The 19877-nt window shown below is 33.1% G+C and overlaps 4 protein-coding genes, 1 long non-coding RNA gene and 1 other non-coding gene across 7 annotated transcripts; 4 read left to right on the top strand and 2 right to left on the bottom strand.

The window, feature by feature from the left end:
- The first annotated feature begins 121 nt into the window (after positions 1–121).
- fbxa-128 (DUF38 domain-containing protein) lies at positions 122–2436 on the top strand. Its single transcript, NM_067034.5, has 4 exons — positions 122–208; positions 337–399; positions 757–1399; positions 2144–2436. Exons 2-4 carry the CDS (start codon positions 341–343, stop codon positions 2348–2350), a joined length of 909 nt encoding a protein of 302 aa, NP_499435.1. The 5' UTR covers positions 122–208; positions 337–340; the 3' UTR covers positions 2351–2436.
- A 106-nt stretch (positions 2437–2542) lies between these two features.
- Positions 2543–7460, bottom strand: pha-1 (the record flags this gene model as incomplete). 2 transcript variants are annotated; one of them, NM_001027720.4, is made up of 6 exons in its annotated part: positions 2543–3997; positions 5973–6141; positions 6211–6332; positions 6385–6563; positions 6678–6776; positions 7389–7460. In NM_001027720.4, 6 exons carry the CDS (start codon positions 7434–7436, stop codon positions 3253–3255), a joined length of 1362 nt encoding a protein of 453 aa, NP_001022891.1. In that variant the 3' UTR covers positions 2543–3252. The 2 variants fall into 2 exon arrangements, with proteins under 2 accessions (NP_001022891.1, NP_001022890.1); NM_001027719.5 differs by having other exon boundaries at positions 2558–3997; positions 6385–6776; positions 7389–7436.
- A 290-nt stretch (positions 7461–7750) lies between these two features.
- On the top strand, positions 7751–7803 carry Y48A6C.7. Its single transcript, NR_052730.1, has one exon. It is a non-coding gene; the product is annotated as an Unclassified non-coding RNA Y48A6C.7 (non-coding RNA).
- A 2076-nt stretch (positions 7804–9879) lies between these two features.
- On the top strand, positions 9880–12372 carry linc-76. The gene is made up of 2 exons (NR_101854.1): positions 9880–11622; positions 12210–12372. It is a non-coding gene; the product is annotated as a long non-coding RNA linc-76 (long non-coding RNA).
- Positions 11607–12337, top strand: Y48A6C.8 (uncharacterized protein; the record flags this gene model as incomplete). Its single annotated transcript, NM_001276799.3, has 2 exons — positions 11607–11622; positions 12210–12337. 2 exons carry the CDS (start codon positions 11607–11609, stop codon positions 12335–12337), a joined length of 144 nt encoding a protein of 47 aa, NP_001263728.1.
- Y48A6C.4 (Pre-rRNA-processing protein Ipi1 N-terminal domain-containing protein) lies at positions 12333–19432 on the bottom strand (the record flags this gene model as incomplete). The annotated part of the gene is made up of 8 exons (NM_067032.4): positions 12333–12993; positions 16126–16244; positions 17665–17785; positions 17836–17943; positions 18649–18817; positions 18862–19115; positions 19163–19281; positions 19327–19432. The coding sequence occupies 8 exons, from the start codon at positions 19430–19432 to the stop codon at positions 12892–12894; spliced, it is 1098 nt and encodes a 365-aa protein (NP_499433.2). The 3' UTR covers positions 12333–12891.
- Positions 19433–19877: the final 445 nt, after the last annotated feature.

Genomic DNA, 19877 nt, shown 5'->3' with positions numbered 1-19877 from the left:
GTACTATTAATAAACCATCACTTGGTGTCAGATTGCCCCATCGCTCTACTGCACACAAAAATGGCGGGAAAATTTATGTTTAAATTTTTGTGGCCTTCTTTTGATCCCTTGAACTTTCTCTTGGGAGTGGCGCTTGTGGAGCGTTGCACAACATTGTATAATCTTTTTCACAGCAGACGCAGGGAAAAACAGACATTTGTCGAAGGCGGTGAGTGCAATAAATAAGCATCGAGTCATGATTATTCCATGCACTTTTTGTGACCATGGAGCTTTTTTTCTATTTTTTTAAAATTAAAAATGGAAAATTACCAAAATTACAAAACTTTTTTTTTTCAGTAAAATGGAGCCATCAACGTCAGTCAATCAATCTGGGAATCAGGAAAGTGGGACTCAATATCCGTGAGTTAATGATTTAAGGATATAACTTTACTGAACTAAAGTAATTTTCACAAAAAAATTGAGAAAGGTGGAGAAGGTTTAGGGGTTCCATGTAGGAATTAAAATGTCTGCCTGCCTCAATTTGCGCTTTATGCTTGAACTTATACTTGAACTCTTTAGTGACAAAAATGGAAAATTTTTAAATGTGTAAATTCATGCCAAAATGCAAATGAAGGCGGAAGGCCGGCTAGGTTTCAGGCAGGCCCTGAAACCGGGCCTGCCTACCATGGAAGCCCTAACAAGGTTATTAATTTTTTGCATGTTAAAAGTATTCGCAAAACTTTCTAGTTTTTGACTGAAAACTTCCAAAACTTTCAGATCCACCACACCAAAACTCTTAAGATATTTCATTTGTATGAACAGTGTGGATTCTAAAAGAATTGCTATCAGAATACTAAACGACGTCCCGAAACTGTTTATCGGAGCAAGTTGCTCACATCGGAAAGGTGCCGGAGCACTTGTTTATAAAAGTGTGGAAAATGGTTGCATTGTGGAGTTCGGAACTGAGCAACGATTTGTGGAAGGTGGAAATAGTTTCAAGTTGGCTTTTGATGATTTGGAGGAAGTTATCAGATTTTTCAAATATTCACTGGAATCTTTGGAGGTTTTACTCGATGAAAAAGTTGGCATGGAAAACCGCAATTTGTGCATTTCATCTATTCTGGGTGGTTTATCGATGCACGTATCTAGCTTGTCACTTCGTGGCTTGTCTTCCAAAGAAATGATGTTAATAATATCGAAATGTGAATCTGGAGTACTGGAAAGTATTCACTTGGGAAACTGTAATATGCTTTGTTCATTAAATGAAATTTGCCAACTGGAACAATGGAAAATGACAAAGTCACTCAATGCTCATGGAGGGAAATTTTCTGTGGATTCTATACAACACTTGTTTCATTTCACAGAGTTTACTATCACTCTAGATACATTATCCACAGAAGACGCCATCAATGTTAGAGATGTAAGTGGTAGCCGAAACCTGGGCAGAAATAGCCGTTCGGCAAATCGGCAATTTGCCGGTTTGCCGAACATTAATTTGCCGGAAGTTTTTTGAGGGATGTTTTATAAGACGGAAACACTTAAAACTGTGCCTTTTTGAAATTTTTTGCTTAGTTTTCAAAATATATGTAGAAAAATTTATCGGATCTGTACAATTTTGCCGGTTAAAATTGAAATTCTGAAATTTCCAATAAAAAAGCCAAAAATTTTTGCAATTACCGTTTTCCGACAAATCGGCAACTTGCCGGAATTGAAAACTTACGGCAAATCGGCATCTTGCCGGTTCGCCAATTTGCCATAGGTTTTCAATTCCGGCAATTTGCCGATTTGCCGGAAATTTTGCTGCCCACCTTTTTATGATTAATCGACTTTCCGTAAAATCAAAAAAACATTGTTTCAAAAATATTCAAAAAATTAACAAAAGAAAATAGAACATTATGATTGTCGTATTCAAAAAAATTAAGATTTCAAGCTATTTTTCTAAACAATTTATTCAACTAACTATTCTAAAAGTTTTGCAAAACAGTGCAACAGAACAATTTTAGATTGCAACCCCTTAAAAATAAAATCTATAAAACACTTTAAAGAGAGCTGACAGTTAAACAAATCCTCAGGCGGCTGGAAAAATTTTATTTTTAAAAAAATTATGGATTTTGGCCCAACTAGTCTATCTCCAATATAATTTAGTTGTAAAATAAATTTTCAGGTGCTCGTCAAATCGTCCAATTTTTTGCACTGTTACATCCATCTCCCATTCTTAAACATTCAAGAAATCGCTACAATTTTCAAACCTGACTTTTCCAATCACTCTGCTGAAACATTCACAATGACACTTAAGGAAACAGTTAATGAATTTATTATTGACATGAGTCCCTACCACTTCAAGATTACCAATATACTTCATTCCTTTTAATCGGTTGTCATTCAATTTGATCTTGCATATTTTCGATAAATTTCTGGATTTTTAATGAAATTTTTAATGAAATTTTTTAGTACAAAATGCTTAAATACCTCTAGTGGCCCATAAAACCAACAAGAAAAACTTTCACTGTTTCCCCGTTGCTTTGAAATATTCTGCAAACATTTTTAGTTTTTACTACTTTTGTAACTAATATTGAAGAGTTCATTAAAACAGGAAAAGGCAAAAAAAACAAGGAAATATAATATTATAGAGATTACACATAATGTAAAAAAGGAGTGGGGTGCCAATAAAAGAGGGAAAATAGAAAAAAACTATGGAAGAAGTTAAGTATAGCTAGGTTGATTGTTGGGGTTATAATTGAACACACGGTGGGTTCTTGGCAGTAACAAATATTACGGGAACACTAAACTTTGAGAATGCGTATTGCGCATCATATTTGACGTGAAAGATATCTCGTAGCGAAAACTACAGTAATTCTTTTAATGACTACTGTAGCACTGATGTCAATGCCGTTAGAAACAAATTTATTCTCAAATTGCGATAGCGTTTTTTAATTTTCCTCCAATTTGTTCGTTTAGATGTTTTTTTTTAAGTTTTTATCCATTATTTAGAAAAAATAACGCAAAATCGGATCAGCGCTACAGAAGTCATTTCAAGGATTACTGTAGTTTTCGCTACGAGATATTTACTTTAGACACGTTGCGCAATACGCGTTCTCAGAATTCAGTAGAAATGAGTAGTATTTTTATGGATGTAATATGATTTTTTTGTCAAATACTGTTTCACTACTTGAGTTTTCACATTAGCAGATTTTTACTTCATAATTATCTATTTAAAGCGTATTGAAGTGGTAAAGAGTATTTGTCAAAAATGGTTACTAAATCCATGCGAGATTAGCAACAAATATAAAAAATAATCTTACAATTTGTTGACTGGTTGAAAAACTGATAACATTTTTCTGCTGGGAGATTTGCAGAACTGTCTGAAACGGTTTCGAGGTTCCAAGAATCAAATTTCTTCTCGAAATTTTCACGTAGAAACGAATCAATTAAAGGGGCATCTACTTCTTCAGGATATAATTTGAGAGATATATGCGAGTTAGGTTGAGCATCCTTTTGAGTCATCAATATTATTCCCGATATAAAATCTTCAACATTTCCTTGACTCATCATCTCTTGGCAAACTTCCTTCGAGAATCTTACAGTGATCTTATTGCTGGGAAAGATTCTGCGAGCGTTGGCAATAAAATTATCGAATAGTGATTTCCGATTCTTTATTTGTTGTTCGACTACTTTTGTGAGTTGTAGATCAATTTCAACGCCATCCAATGTGTATTTTGACCTTGGTTGAGTCCAGTAATCCACATAAAACTTGGCTTTTGGCACAATAAAATCAGTGTTACAATGGAAATAGTAAGGTATTGGTTGGTCTTGTCTTGGAACAATCTCCACAGTTTTCACATTCCATTTCTTAATCAATAAATCCAGAAACTCCCTTGGTAGAGAGTATCCAAATGCCTCCTTTTCGTACATATACATTAGAAAAATGGTTAATTTTGAGCATGTGATATTCGAATTGATAAAGTCTTCAACTACTGTCGGATCTTCTTTGTTAAGTATCATTAATTTGTAGAGTCTCCTGAAAATTCAGATTTTGCAAACTTATAATGAGTGAACCAAAATTAGTAAAATAGTTTTTGTTACTACAGTGCGTGTACTGCTTTTTTAAAAATTTTTTAATGAGAAAACTGAAAACTTTTAGAAAAGTTATTGTCCTCTTGCATTAAGCATCGTATTAACCTCGGATTTTTGAGTACATTTCGCGTAAAATCACGATTTTTCTACTATTTTCAGAAAAAATAATTTGGACTATAAGCGCAATTATGTATTGTTTTCCAAATCTGTGTAGCAAATTAAATCTTCATTCTAGCACATGTTTCACATTTTAAGACGTTAAAACTCAATAAACGCCCTGTAATTGGTACATATATCTTACAATAAACAATACTGAGAAAAAACGGTAAAACTTATTAAAGGTGGTGTAGTCGAATTTGAGACTATACTTAAAAACATTCACTATGCTCGTACAAGTCGATATGTAAAAGCGAAACATCACAAAAATTTTGCTAAAGGAAGTTATGAGCCTTCAAAGTGCCGAAAAAAATCTCTTCGTCCATCTAATTTGAATTTCGCGCGCAAATGAGCGCCCCCTCGTGTGTACTCCTCTCGGACAATCAAATAATTAATTTCTCGATTTTCGGCAATTTTCGTATTTTATCGTGATTTTTCATAGTTTTTTCGATGTTTTAATCGAATTAACGACGAGCCAATGTCTATGAATACAATTTAAACTGATTGATTGCCCAATGACACCTAAAAATAGACAAAACTCACATTTTATTGCATTATCCAGTTATTACTCCATTTTTTGAACTGCTTTACGTTAAATATTTTACAAAATATGATTTATTGTCTCTTTAAACATTAATTTCTAATAAAAACCCAGAATAGGCTCATTAAAGTACGAAAAATCATCTAAAATTGCTGAAAATCGAGAAATTAATTATTTGATTGTCCGAGAGGAGTACACGCGAGGGGGTGCTCATTTGCGTGCGAAATTCAAATTAGATGGACGGCGACATTTTTTTCGGCACTTTGAAGGCTCATAACTCGGTTTAGCGAAATTTTTGTGATGTTTCGCTTATACATATCAACTTGTACGAGCATAGAGAATGTTTTTAAGTATAGTCTCAAATTCGACTACACCACCTTTAATGGGCCTAATATAGTGTGAAACCTTTGGTCTTTTTTCAGAATTCGTTATATTTCCGATTTCTGCCCCTCCCCCAAAATTTTTTTGATATTTTCATTAATGAGACGTGAACTTTTTTGTAATTTCAGGCTTAGTATTGTTGTTTTCTAAGCTTAAAAATTGAAATAGTAATTAAAGAAACATTCACGTGTGAATTTAAATTGAAATATTGAGTGTTATAAAATTGAAAAACATTTGGGGGGGGGGACAGAAATCGGAAAAGTATCAAGAATTCTTCTTAATTATACGCTCTCTTTTTTGTTAGACTCATTTTAGGATATATAAATAGTCAGAGGATGACACTCACATTATTTTCTTCAAATGTCATAAACGTTGCTTGCAGCAAAAATTTGTGGAATTCGATCCAGGTGATCAAATTTTGAGGATGGTGTTTCAGTGCAAAAAGTATTAGAATGCTGATTCAAAATATAATACTTATTCCGTCTCCAATATGCTATTCTACAAAATTTTGGTCAAATCAACGTTTGAGGTATTTGTCGGCATTAGCCTCTGACTATTTTTTGGGGGATGGTTTGAGCTCTGGTTTTGACATGAGCTCATACAAAAATTGAAAATTTTCAAAATTTTCCCGGTTGTCGCGCACTACTGAATCAGAGTCTTTATCTTTACGTCAAAATTCATGTTTTTTTTTCAATCGTTGAGCTTCAACTTTAGATGAAATTTTCAAAACAATTGTTTTTTTTTTCAAACAACCTCTAAACTGTAAATAATATTTTCCGAAAACACCTGAAAATCGGCGATTCGATAATTTTATGTATAATTTTCTAGCTTTAAAACTCACATGTCTTTGACCTGTAAAACATCATAATGGTGTTTTAGTCTCAGAATAGCATTGAACATGTCATTTTGAACTGGTCCGAATACTTTGCAATTTGCAGCTATCTTTTCACATGGAATACATGTAGAAAAAGATATTTGATCAATACCAACAAATTCTTCAACCTTATCATCTAAAATTTCGAATACTTTAATGATTAAAGTTTAGTCACTTTACAAAACGATAGATAATCAAGACTTACAATCTGAACCTATCAATGATTTATGAATAACTTGATGAACATCGGTAATCATACAGCATACTCTTTTTGAGTCTTCGATTCGTATTTTGATTACCATAATCTTCATGGTTTGTTTTAAGAACCTGAAATGTAATGTACAACAAAACTCCTCGATTTTTATATTTTTATACCCACCTTGCATATTGGAATATGTTTTTCTTATTAAGCTTCACAGAATTCAAGTGGACTGAACAATCTGGACATGGAGAAATTTTATGGAGTCTGTCACAACGATTAAACTTGTGAAATACCACAGTTCGATTCTCTTTTCGAATCACATGAATGGCTGCCAAATTGAATGATTTGTTGACTAACTGAAAACTGGTTAGTCTTGGTTTAAATATTGTGTAACTACGGTGCAAGGGCATTAAGGAAACTAAATTTCCCGAGAAAATGGTTTCAGCAGAGAAAGCTCCCCGATGACTTACACGAAGCTCCAGTCGATTGTTTATATCGCCTTTCACATTTCTCAGAATATTGTCGACGATTGTTCGATTGTTAAACAATTTCAAGGCGAGATCATTGTCCTGAAAATGAGAGTTTTTTTAAAAGATAACATATTTTTCTATTTTTATTAATAATAATAACTTTGTTTCCTGCTATGTTATTCGCAAGGAGAAATCATCGAGCAACGTGATGAAAACGGTGTTTTCATTTCTTTGTGTGCCAATTTCGAAGATTTTTTGTGAACAAAAACAATAAAACTTTTCCTCTCAAGTTTTCCATTCCCATACGTAAATTGCAAAACCATTTTATTTATAATTGTTTCAAACCAGAATACTTTTGATTTCAAGCCGCCTAGGCGCTGAGAAAAATAAACTTTAAAAAAAAACGCTATACATATTTGATACCATTTGAAAAATGCAAATTTGGCACGCTCAACGTTAGGGTGTTACCATAATTGAGTCGCACCATGTACCTTTTTTTAATTATAGGGCTATGGTATTTAAATTCTCCTTTTGCTTTATTCAAGTAACCAAAAACATATATTTTAGTACAGTTGCGCGGTCATAAGGTGTATTAAAATACATTCCGTAAAATTACTTGAATAACTCGATTAAAAAGACACATTCATAATACAACAGGGTCATAAATTTGTTGATAAAAGCACCGCACCCTGTACTATAAGTTTTACTCACGTATAAATTTTCGAAAAGGATTGTGCAGCTTGAATTAGGAGTATTCATTAGAGATTAACTTTGACTGATTGTCTGAAAATAAATAAATAAATAAATATATATATATATATATATATCATTTACTATATATAAAGCGCTTATTCTGTGTGTCCATAGTTTGTAGTCTATGTAGTCTTTGTAGTCTCAGAAGTTTTGGCTTCTGGAGGGATAGTTAGTTGGGGTTAGTGTAGGGATATAGTCGGGGTACTGTAGTGGTACAATAGTGGCACGGTAGGAATACTGTAGGGTTACGGTAGTTTCAGAAAAAATTAGTTTTAGACCCAGAAGTCGGGGGCCGCGCCAGAGGTGGGGTCCACGGCTGGTATGTATATATATATATATATATATATATATATATATATATATATAATATATAATTTTAATGGAGGTATAGCAGAAAAAGAGCAATAACTCAAAAAATATGTTTTGTTGGATATTTCATTTTTCTCGGTATTTGTTTTTTTAAAAAAAAGGTTTCTAAAATTAAACTATCCAATTTTGAAAATAAAATTGATTAATTGTGCAGCAGATGCATGTGACCCCCAAATGTTTCCGATGAATAAACCTCCGTAATGGTCAGCAATAATCATTATAAATTTAGAAGTCTTTTATAAAATGTATAAAATAATCTAATAAACGTTTATTATACTAAGAAAATATTATTCCAAAACCTAACAGCGAATGTAAATATTTCAGCTCGATTTTACACTTTTAAAATAAAACCTATTGCATTTGAAAGAAGAGTTTTGAAATATGTCACTACAAAAAATTCGAGAAGCTCTTTGGAAAATTTTTTTTTGAGAAAAATAGGAACATTTTCTTGGTCGAGCTATGCTTCTGTGTTTACTGCCAACTTTCATGGAAGTTTTGGTCTGAATAACTTTGGTTAGGATTGTCTGGAAATAATTTTGCAAAAAAATTTATAAGGTGCTAAAATGAGCGAATATTATAAAAAAGGTTTCAAATATACAAATATATGATCAAAGTAACTTATTTTTTTAAAAAACACTTTAGTAAATAGGAACATGTATGTACATACTTACTATAGTAAAATATGAGGGAGTATAAGAATATTTGCCGTAAAAACTGAAAAGCAATGTTATTGAGAGTAAAAAAAGTATCTAAAAAGCCATTTATATTTGAAACGTCGGTATTTAATACATAAGAAACTAATGAAGAGTCTACTCCGCAAACACTGCACAATGGAAAAAAGTGGGAAAGGACCTATAGCAGCGTAATAGATGACGTCATATACTATTGGCATTGGGTCGTTACTTTTTTTTTCGGCTGTCGGCTGACGCCGACAGCCGCACAGCCCTGGTGGACAGCTGCATTAGAGACCCATTTCTTTTCAAGTTGTATTTTTTAGTAGGAACAACTGAAACAAGCGATTCCAATTTTAATTTTTATAGCTACACATTTTATATGTATGTAAATATGTTTTATATATTGATTTTTCAATCAAAAAAATTATTTTACAATTAAAATTAACAGGGACAACAAATATAGGGCCAGCAGATCCAGGGTGATAAGGTGAAGAATTTTTTTTTTGATTTTGTTTCAATAATAAATACGCTAATAAAAAACTTAAAAACAGCTTGAATTTTCGAGAAAAATCCAATTTAAAAATGCGACTACTGTAAAAATTAGTGTATGTACGTAAGGTTTGCCCCCCCCCCCCCCGTGAATACTAATTTTCGGACAACTGTTTAGATGCAATACTACTAGAGGGTGCAAAACTAACAGAGGATGCCATATTTATTTTCGAGCAAGGCTTTTCTGACACAATTTCATCAATTTCAATAACAAAAATCGGACCAAAATAACACATTTTACCACTGATACGCGAAAATCATCTAAGTTGTACTCATATTTTACCAACTTTGACTTGTTACACCAAGTCTGTAAGAATTTCCCTGATTTATAGAACAATGCTATACTTCAAATTTTAGAGCCTCAATTATAGAGAAAAAATGAAGGGGTATAATTGCATGCAACACTATTAGAAGAGCAACACTATTTTTCAAGAGATAATTTTGATACAATACTAATAGATACACCTTACTAACATTGGAATAAGGTAATTAACAAAAATAAAATGAAAAAAAAAAACATAATACTTAAGTTTTCTCCTAAATTTTCGGTTAAATTGAGTTCTGTTTGAATGGCTGCTGCGGTGTCCACCAGAGCGCATTTTATCTACGTACTTATCGATTTTCTTCATGATACCCACTAATGTCTTTGTTCTGTATAACAGGAGAATGCAAAGTGCACCATGAAGAAGAAAAACCCTACTGTGTGTTTAATTGTCCACTTTCATAATAATGGAAAAATGGAGACATTAAACAGAAATACAAAATTAATTGTGAATAAATTGTGATCTACATGTGTCCTACTCAAACTTTTCAAAGAAACCCGGGAAATGAAGGCTGAACGGAAGGTAAGATATTTTCGCATAACTCTGCCTCTCATTGTCAAGCAACTCAAATCTAATATGAAAATATTAAATAGCAATATTTTTGTAGTTTGGTGATATTTCGAGATAAAGTCGCAATATCCCGAGACTCATTCGAAATATTTTTAGATTGAGCAATATTTTCTTTTGAGCAGTCTTTTGAGACAAATTAGTAATATTTTGAGATAAAACGGAAGTCTTCCTAGAAATTTTCACACTTTCGCAATATTTTGAGATGAAATTGTAATCTTTGAGACAACATCGAAATCTATTCGAAATTTTTAGTAATCTTATATGGACGCACTATTACAAAAATATTGCTATTTAATATTTTCATATTAGATTTGAGTTGCCTGAGCTCCCTTGCGATTCAGAGAAGTTTTTCTCGAATTCTCCAGTAAATTTCAGAGGAATCCAGAATTTTCTCAAATTTCCAGAAGCTTCTAGAATATTCTGAAATGTTCTCGAATTTCCCAGAAGGTTATTTATAAAACAGTTCAGAATTGTAAATTTTTCTAAAAATTGTAATTTCCCGCCCAACATTTTCTCAGAAAAATTTAATTCCCGCCAAAAAATTTGAATTCCCGCCAAAAATTTTCACAGAAAATTTGAATTCGCGCCAAAGTTTTTCTCAGAAAATTGAATTCGCGACAAAATGTTTCTCGGACAGTTTTAAGTCCCGCTAAAACTTATGGGTCTCACCACGATGGGTCTTGCCACGAAGGGTGACAGAGCCCGACCACAACTCTCGGTGACTTTGGGCGTGAAGTCACAGACAACAAAGACAACATAGACTGCAAACTACGGACACACGGAATAAACGCTTTATCAACAGTAAATGATCATTTGCTATATATAAAGCGCTTATTCCGTTTGTAGTGGTACGGTAAGAGTACTGTAGGATTACGGAAGTTTCAGAAAACCAGTTTTCAGCCCCAGAAGTCGGGGGCCGCGCCGGAGGTGCGGTCCACGGCTGGTATTCTATATTCAAATATTCAAATTAGAGATATGAAAAAGAAAAAAAAATATACGAAAAAGTTGATAAACCAAATTTCTGATTCAATAACTAGAATGGAACCATTTCTGAGACACTAGTCCATATGAAAAGCTTGTGGCTCTATGCAATCACTCTAATAACTATAACACTTCTGATGCCTGTCGTCGTTGAAAACGAAATGAGCACAAACATTTTTTAGGAATACATAATCAGAAATATTTTCTTAATCGACAGTAAAAATTTTGTAGCATTAAATATCTCAAGTTTCAACGTTTTTGAATTCGCAAAACTGAATGTCACCCTGAAGAGGTGAAGCCTGAGAAAGTATCGATTTTTTGTAGCGGAAGAATATGGATTTCAAAATTATGTTTAAATATTTTATGCGAACAAGAGAACAAAAATAACGACAACAGTAACAAGATATGAAAAAAATGGAATTTTCCTCAAGTTTTGAGAAAAAAAGGACTGCAACTTTTCTTGAGCGAGGGACGAGAAAACGTTTCGCGGCGGATCCGACAAGATTTCACTTTTTTCTCGCTTATTTTTTGTTGTTTTCATGCGTGTTTTTTGCTGTTCTTCTTCATTTTTAAAATTTTTAAAATTTTAAAAATTTTAAAATAACATTAAAAAATTTTTTCTCGATTTTTTTGACATAATATTTGAAAACAAACTTTTTTCTCAGATATTTCACAAGAATCAGGATAAATTGCTGTCTCCAACGAATTTTATGGAGGACTTAAAAGGTAACATTTAAAAATCGATTTTCAAAATATTTAATCGGTGGAATGTTTCAAAACCCGATAAAAATATTCTCCATCACGTTTTCTATATATAATGTCTTCTACAAGTTTTACATATGGGTATATATATATATATATACCAGCCGTGGACCGCACCTCCGGCGCGGCCCCCGACTTCTGGGACTGAAAACTAATTTTTCTGAAACTACCGTAATCATACAGTACTCCTACCGTAACCCTATTGTACCACTACAGTACCCCGACTATATCCCTACACTAAACCCAACTCACAATCCCTCCAGAAACAAAAACTTCACAGACTACAAAGACTACATAGACTACAAACTATGGACAAACGGAATAAGCGCTTTATATATAGTAAATGATCCTCAGGAATTTTGTGTTTTCAACCAAAAATTTTATTTTTTTTTTTTTTTTTCATTCACTAAAAATTTTTAAATCGATTTTTAAAAAAATTAATGTGTCTTTTTGTTATGACATTTTTGAAAAATGATCAAGTTTGTCGATTTTTGGGAGAAAAATCTGTTTGAATTTCAGTTTTTCCCAATTCAAAGCCAGTTTTCTTGCAGACCCGTCTTCACTGAAGCCATACCTGCCCGGATCATCGGGTTCAAGCGTCGGATTCGAGAGGGATTCAAGATTCAAGGACTCATCGAAAAATTTGAATTTTTTATACCCTTCGTTTTTCTTTTTTTAAACTTTTATATATTTATTTAATAAATAATCATGGATAAAAACTAATTTTTCACTAGCTACAGTAATAAGTCCGCAATATTCGTAAGATGAGGTGTACAAACACGCTTTTTTCCCCATTTTTTCCGCGGCCATCGTTCAAAAAAAGTTGCAGTGATAAACGAATGAATTGGGAAAATTTTTGTTTTTGACAATACAAAAGGAAAAACTCGATTTTAGGGTCTTTTCCGGAAAAATAATAAATTTTTAAATTCTAGCAACCGGATCGTTCTGAAAATTTGCTCAAAATCAGAGAAATTCTAAAAAATTCTTTTTTTTTTGAGAGAAAAACGGAATTTGTGCTCAAAAAAGAAATCTTATTTCCTAATTTTCTTTGATTTTCACTAAATTTCCATTAAAAAAGGGCTATAAAATCCGAAAACCGAAATTTTAAGCCAGTTTCTTCTAAAAATTTGCTTACAACGAATAAAATTCTAGAAAATTTTTAACTTTAAAAAATTAAAAAGCGGAGTCGGGAAGAGGGGGGAAGGGTCCTAGTGGTGCTGCCCTATGGGCATTTTAGTCCAAAATCCACGTGGCTGCGGCCCGAAATCTGTCGCTTTTTCCGTGACGCTTCGAAATTGCAATACGTACAGCTGACATTGATCCGTGAACTTGTTTCTGTAAGAAAAATGGGATTTTTTTGGAGTTTTTGTAAGAAAAATTGGGGTTTTTCGCAATAGTTTGGTTTCTTTTTGGAGAAAATGATGACAAAATGGGGGATTTTTAAATTTTTCTTCAAAAATGATATCACGGATATTTTTTCTGAACACTAGAGTGTTTTCTCTATTTCATAAACTAAAATGAATGTCAATATACTGACTATGAATCAAGAAGTTCTGGCAAGCCCTCAACAACTGAATCAACTTTATGAAAACATTACTTTGGCGCCTCACAATTTTTAAGTTTCATTTGAATATACATGCGTTCTTTAAATATGTTGATCTTTAAAATTTTATTTTTCTAGAAGATTGAATATTTTACACGGGTTTCTGGCTCGACCTCTCTCTCGAAAATTTTGGAAAATGGCGGGAAAAAATATTTGAAATCGCAAGAGGAATTTTCACGCAGCGCGTTGAAATAGTGTATGCACTTGCGCGTGACGGTGTTTGCACAAAATACACCGAGGGGTCGAGCCAGAAACTCGTGATTTTTCTATCACTATTAACAACTGAAATTGTGTTCCATGTCAATCGTTAACAGTAAGAGATAATCTTTAAAGGTGGTGTAGTCGAATTTGAGACTATGCTCAAAAACATTATCTATGATCTTACAAGTCGATATGTATAAGCGAAACATCACAAAAATTTCGCTAAATGAAGTTATGAGCCTTTAAAGTGCCGAAAAAAATCTCTTCGTCCATCTAATTTGAATTTCGCGCGCAAATGAGCGCCCCCTCGTGTATACTCCTCTCGGACAATCAAATAATTAATTTCTCGATTTTCAGCAATTTTAGACGATTTTTCGTACTTTATTGAGAGTATTCTGGTTTTTTTAATGGAAATTAATGTTTTGAGAGGCAATAAATCGTATTTTGTCAAACATTTAACGGAAAACAGTATAAAAATGGATTAATAACTGGATAATTCAATAAAATGTGAGTTTTGTCTATTTTTAGGTGTCGTTGAGCAATCAATCCGTTCAAATTGTATTTATAGACTTTGAATCGTCGTTAATTCGATTACAGCATCAAAAAAACAATGAAAAATCAAGAAAAAATACGAAAAATCGCCTAAAATTGCCTAAATCAGGAAATTAATTATTTGATTGTCCGAGAGGAGTACACGCGAGGGGGTGCTCATTTGCGCGCGAAATTCAAATTAGATGGACGAAGAGATTTTTTTCGGCACTTTGAAGCAAGGCCGTCCATTTCTTGATTCTTGATTTCTTGCATTTTTTGCAAGAATTCTTGATTTGTATTTCTGCAAAAATTTGCAAGAAATTTGAACTAAAAATTTCACAAAATTTTCGGAAATTAGTTAAACTCTCACATTTTTTTTACAAAAATTATCACAAAATTCTTGATTATTATTTTAAAAAAAGTGAAACATCAATGAAATCAAGTTTTTTGCAAGAAATTTCCCATTTGTCCCAAAAAAAACTGAACCAGGCGCAATTATAGTACCACAAATGTTCGATGTTTTATTTGCGAATACTCATTGTCACATCTCTCACTGGCTCACTTTATTCTAATTTTTCAGAATGTTTCATTTTAGGAATTTTGTTATTTCAGAAAATAGCTTAGTTTGTGATTTCTGTAACTATGCCTGCCAAATCCGTGAAATGTAATAAAAATCTAATTACTCCTTAACAGTGCGATTTCCGAACCAATATATTTTTACGTAATAGCTTCTTTGATATCAGTGAGTATTTGCCAGTATGATTTAAGACCCAAAATTGACTATTAATGTCAATTTCACAATATTTAGCCACTTTAGTATAATTCGTTTTCAATTTTTGGCAAATCTATTGTGTAAGCTGATATTCTTGTTTTCAAGAAATTTTTCTTGGTTTTTCTGGGTTTTTTCTTGGTTTTTTTCTGGCAAGAATTCTTGTTTCTTGATTCTTGCAAAAATTTTCCCGTTGGACGGCCTTGCTTTGAAGGCTCATAACTTCATTTAGCGAAATTTTTGTGATGTTTCGCTTTCACATATCGACTTGTACACTCAAAATAAAAAAAAAACTGCGTGGCGTGTACTGCAGAAAACCGCGGAGACAGCTGGCCACACCCACAGCGAGTTAAACATAGCGGCGCGCGGAACTCGTAGGATGTCGGCGACCTGATATTGGTTGGGACCCAAACTTTTGCCTTTTCTCCGTGAGTGGGCGAGAAAACGGCGGGGCCTAAATATGAGGTTTTCTGCAGTACACGCCACGCAGTTTTTTTTTTATTTTGAGTGTAAATGTGGCTAAAACGGGTTTTTCGTGTTTTTGAGCAAATTTCGGAGAAATTCATGTTCCATTGCGAATAAAACCGATTGAAATGTTTCTCTCAACCTGTTGATGGTCATAAACTAATTGTGTAAAAATTTTCTTTGAAGTTGTAAAAGACCAAAATTCTACGTGCAAAAGGCAAGGCTCTTCACAAAATCGCATTATTGGCAACCAGCTTTATTTCTCCGACTAAATTAACAATTTCAAGCTTCGGTGGTTTCAAAAACTGTATTTTACAGTTACGGTCATACTAAACATTCTTGAAACAGCCCAATTTATGCTTCCACTACTCGCGTACCAACCTCGGCCGTCTTCCCAGATTCAGGGAGGCTGTGAAAGCGCAAGGAATGATACATTCAAAGTTTCAACTGTTATCATATTCAAAAATATCTCAAAAATGCAACTTATTAAGGTAGGAGTGTCTACCATTTTTATCGCGACCGTTACACTTCTGGATTTGTGTTACCATAATTGCGCCACACCCTGTATAAAAGGACACTTTTGGACATTTTTTAGAATCAAAAAGGCGATATTCTCAATTTAAAATGATTTTGAAAATTCAGAATTTTTTTCTAATTTTTGTCTAAAAATTTGTTTCTTTAATTTTTTGAAAAAAGTCTGATTTATAGGCGATTCTCAGTTATTTCCCCGAAAAAACCAAAAATATTTCGGTTTGAAGAGAGAATATCAGTAGAAAATATCTCAAAACTAAGAATTTAGCATTAAAACGTCAAAAATCATAAAATAATCGAGTTTCTTCAATTTTTTCTGGAAAAAGTAGATTTTTCCAAATTTCCAGATATTTCAGCCTGTACTAACACGAAAATCCTTGAGCAAAAAGTCATTCGGCTGATTTTCAGCTCCTCTGACGATTGATTCGATCAGCTTCACACCTTGAATCATGAATTGACCACCAGCGTCTTCCAGAACGATATTTGCTGAAAATTATTGGATTTTTTCGTTGAAAAAGCTTAAAAGGTTATTTTTAAAAATTTCGAATAATTTCAGTTTTAAGAAGAATCTTACAAAAAAGCGGGAATTTTCCTACAAAAAACCACGAGAAAATGCTTTTTTTAGCTTGAAAAATTGTGGAAAATTCACAGAAACTGCTAAAAATCCTGTTTTTTGCACTAAAAACCGATTTTATCGGATTTCATACAGTTTTACAGGAAAATTTCTGGGTTTTTCAGGTAAATCCTCGGTTTTCAAGCTAAAATAGCCGATTTTTCTGCAGATTTTAACTATAGTTTTTTACGACGCAATTTGCGCATTATTATAATAATGCGCAAATTGCTTCGTAAAAATAGAATTTTCTGTGCGAAAACTTTTTTTTTTTTTGAAATTCTCGGATTTTCCCTAAATTTCGGAGCATTTTTGAAGCGAAATTGTTGGATTTTCACCTCAAAAATTGTGAAAACTGCATAGAAACGTTGGAAAACAGCTGGGTTTTTAAGCTAAAATGCCCGATTTTTCAGCAAAATTCCTAATTTTCGTCGGAAAATTCGGAAATCCGATAAATTTTAGCGGTTTCGGAACATTTTTCAAGCGAAATTGCTGGATTTTCACCTCAAAAATTGTTAATTACATAGAAATTTGGAAAAAAGCTGAAAATTGTGATTTTTTTCCAAAAAAAATCCGGTTTTTCTTCTTTTTTTGAGCATTTTGAGCTCATTTTTATCAAATTTTAATTGAACATTTTCGAATTTTCAGTCTGAAAAATCAGTTAAATGCTCTTAAAATCGTAATTTCAGCTATTTTGAGGGCATTTTTAAACAAAAATTTCTGGATTATACAGAGAAAGTAGGGAAATTCTTGGGTTTTTAAGCTAAAATGCCTGATTTTTCATCAAAATTCCTGATTTTCGACGGAAAATTCGGAGTTACCAATCAATTTTACCGATTTCGGAATATTTTTCAAGCGAAATTGCTGGATTTTCACCTCAAAAATTGTGAAAAATGCATAGAAACGTTGGAAGACAGCTGAAAATTGTAATTTTTCGCTAAAATTTAAGTTTTTCTGCTTTTTTGGAGCATTTTGAGCTCACTTTTATGAAGTTTTATTGAAAATTTTCGATTTTTCAGTCTGAAAATCGGTTAAATGCTTTCAAAATCCCATTTTCAGATTTTTTTGGACATTTTTTTAAACAAATTTAGTGGATTTTCAGCTAAGAGAGAAATTCTTGGGTTTTTAAGCTAAAATGGCCGATTTTTCAGCAAAATTCCTGATTTTCGACGGAAAATTACGAACTGTGATCAATTTTAGCGGTTTCGGAGCAATTTTAAAGCAAATTTCCTGGATTTTCATCGGTTTTCTACTCAAAATTCCCGATTTTTAGCTAAAAATCTGCAAAATCCGTACAAATAATTGGCGCCAGTACATTTGCCAAATTGAGCAAAGCATCCGGCAGCTCAAATGGTGAAACTGCATTGGATTTCGATGAGCTCACAACTCCAAATTCGAATGGGCTCACGTCGGGATTCTGAAATTTATGGAATTTTAGGCTTTTTTACGTGGAAAAATTGCAAAAACCTGCACAAAAACTCGTTTCAAATCACTTTTTCCCTCGATTTTCTCATTTTCGAATCGGATTTCCAGGGTGGAAGGATCCACGTGTCGTTCTCGATTTATATCGTAAATCTGAAAGAAAAAAAAAATATTTTTTCGAAGTTTTTTAGAGTTTTCAGCGAATTTTCAAGCTTTTAAATGAAATAATTACGAGATTTCGTGCATTTTTTCCAGATTTTCACTGAAAAAACTGCAAATTTCGTCAATTTTCAGTATTTTTTCTGAAAAAAAACTAGATGCCAGTGAATTTTCAGCTTTTTTACAATAAAATTGCCATTTTTAACAGGTTTCGGTCAAAATTTTGTGGTTTTTAGTAATTTTTTGGAGTTTTCAACTGAAAATTGCAATTTAAAAAATGTATTTTTCGGATTTTCAGCCAACTTCTAAGATTTTTACTGAAAAATATCAATTTTCTGGGAAATCGCTGAGTTTTCAGCTTTTTTAACCACAAAATTTGAATTTTTCACTAGTTTTCAGTCGAAAATTTGTGTTTTAAACAGAAAGTTCAAGTTTAAAAATTTATTTTTCGGATTTTCAGTCAACTTCCAAGATTTTTACCGAAAGATACAGAATTTAATCCATTTTTTAAGTTTTTTCAGCGCAAAATTGCAATTTTGCTCTGATTCTTGCTGCAAAATCGGATTTTTTATCGATTTTTCTTCATTTTTTTCTGGTTTTTTTGTGTTTTCCAGGACCACACATAAAAATGCAGTTTAAAATCGATTTTCTCGAATTTCTAGTGAATTTTTCGCAATTTCCAGGCAAAAAACTACGAACATTGATGAAATTGAGAATTGTATCGATTAATCCCGGCTTATTCCACGCCAGACGCTTCGAACTGCCCAGATAATTGATAAAACAGGGGAAGAGATCGGCATGATTCCGGCAAAGGCTCGGATATCGATCGAGAAGCACCGAAAGTGTGCTCAGTGCGAGGTGGCGGACTCTGAAAATTCAAAATTTCCCATTTTTCAGAAAAAATCCACTCACTCTGTGACGATATTCGTTAGAGCGCGGAGCACGTGGGACAGGAAAAGTGTGATATGAGCCGACATTGCTTGAATTGAAGCTGTACACAGAATTTTGTAGAGATTCAGTAGATTCTGACGTGTGGAGGGCTCGAAAGAAGCGTCAGCCACGTGCACAGCCACGCAGGGAACCAAAAGCCTCAACTGGACGTTGACAAGATCCGGGCGAGACGTTAAAATCTGTTTTAGTCCTTGAATAGCGTTCATTTTCACTTTCTGAACGAGAATTTATTAATTTTGATCGATATTCAGCGAAAAATTACCGCATTAAAGTGCCCCATCTGCTTGCAGAGCTCATCGAGCGTTAGACCACGGAAACTAAGTGGATTATCATCTGTTTCCACTTTTTCCTCCAACTGAGTCGCCAATACTACTCGTTTTGCTGAAAAAATGAATTAAAATTCGCGAAAATCGGGTGAAAACTCACCTTTGATAGTCGTGTCGGTGGTCGTCGTTTTTTTCAGCTTTTTTCCCACCTTCAGCTTGACTTTTTTGAAATCTTCGTTTTTCCGTGCCTTCTTTTTGGTCACCATCTGCAAAAAATGTTAATTTTCGCGTGTTTCTTGAGAGAATAACAAGAAAAATGCGAAAATGGCAAAGGAAAAAAAAAGAGAGGAGAGACCACGCCTCGGTGAAGTGCAAGTTTCATAGATATTGATTCGAGAGAAAATTATTCCCATAAATAGAAACATCACGCCCAATTTTTAATATTTTCTTTTATTCAGAGTTAAAATAAATTGAAAACCAAATTGTTAAAATTTTTCCCACTATGCTCAAATCAGATCCTTACAATAATTTATAATTATCCTGCGTTCCCGTTTCTGCACACTCATTTATCTCATAATACAGCAACGTCTCCAAAGCAAAAGCGCTCTACTGCGCATAGGAAAAAGGCGCGAATCGAGTGATTTGAATAATTTCGCGGTGTTTTACCGCATTTTATCTTCTTTTTTCTCATTTTTAAACGACGTTTTACTC

This window comes from Caenorhabditis elegans, chromosome III (assembly GCF_000002985.6).
Source record: "Caenorhabditis elegans chromosome III".
Taxonomy (NCBI): Eukaryota; Metazoa; Nematoda; class Chromadorea; order Rhabditida; family Rhabditidae; genus Caenorhabditis; species Caenorhabditis elegans.
The sequence above is the reverse complement of the archived record's forward strand: the minus strand, read 5'-3'. Positions and strand labels throughout refer to the sequence as shown.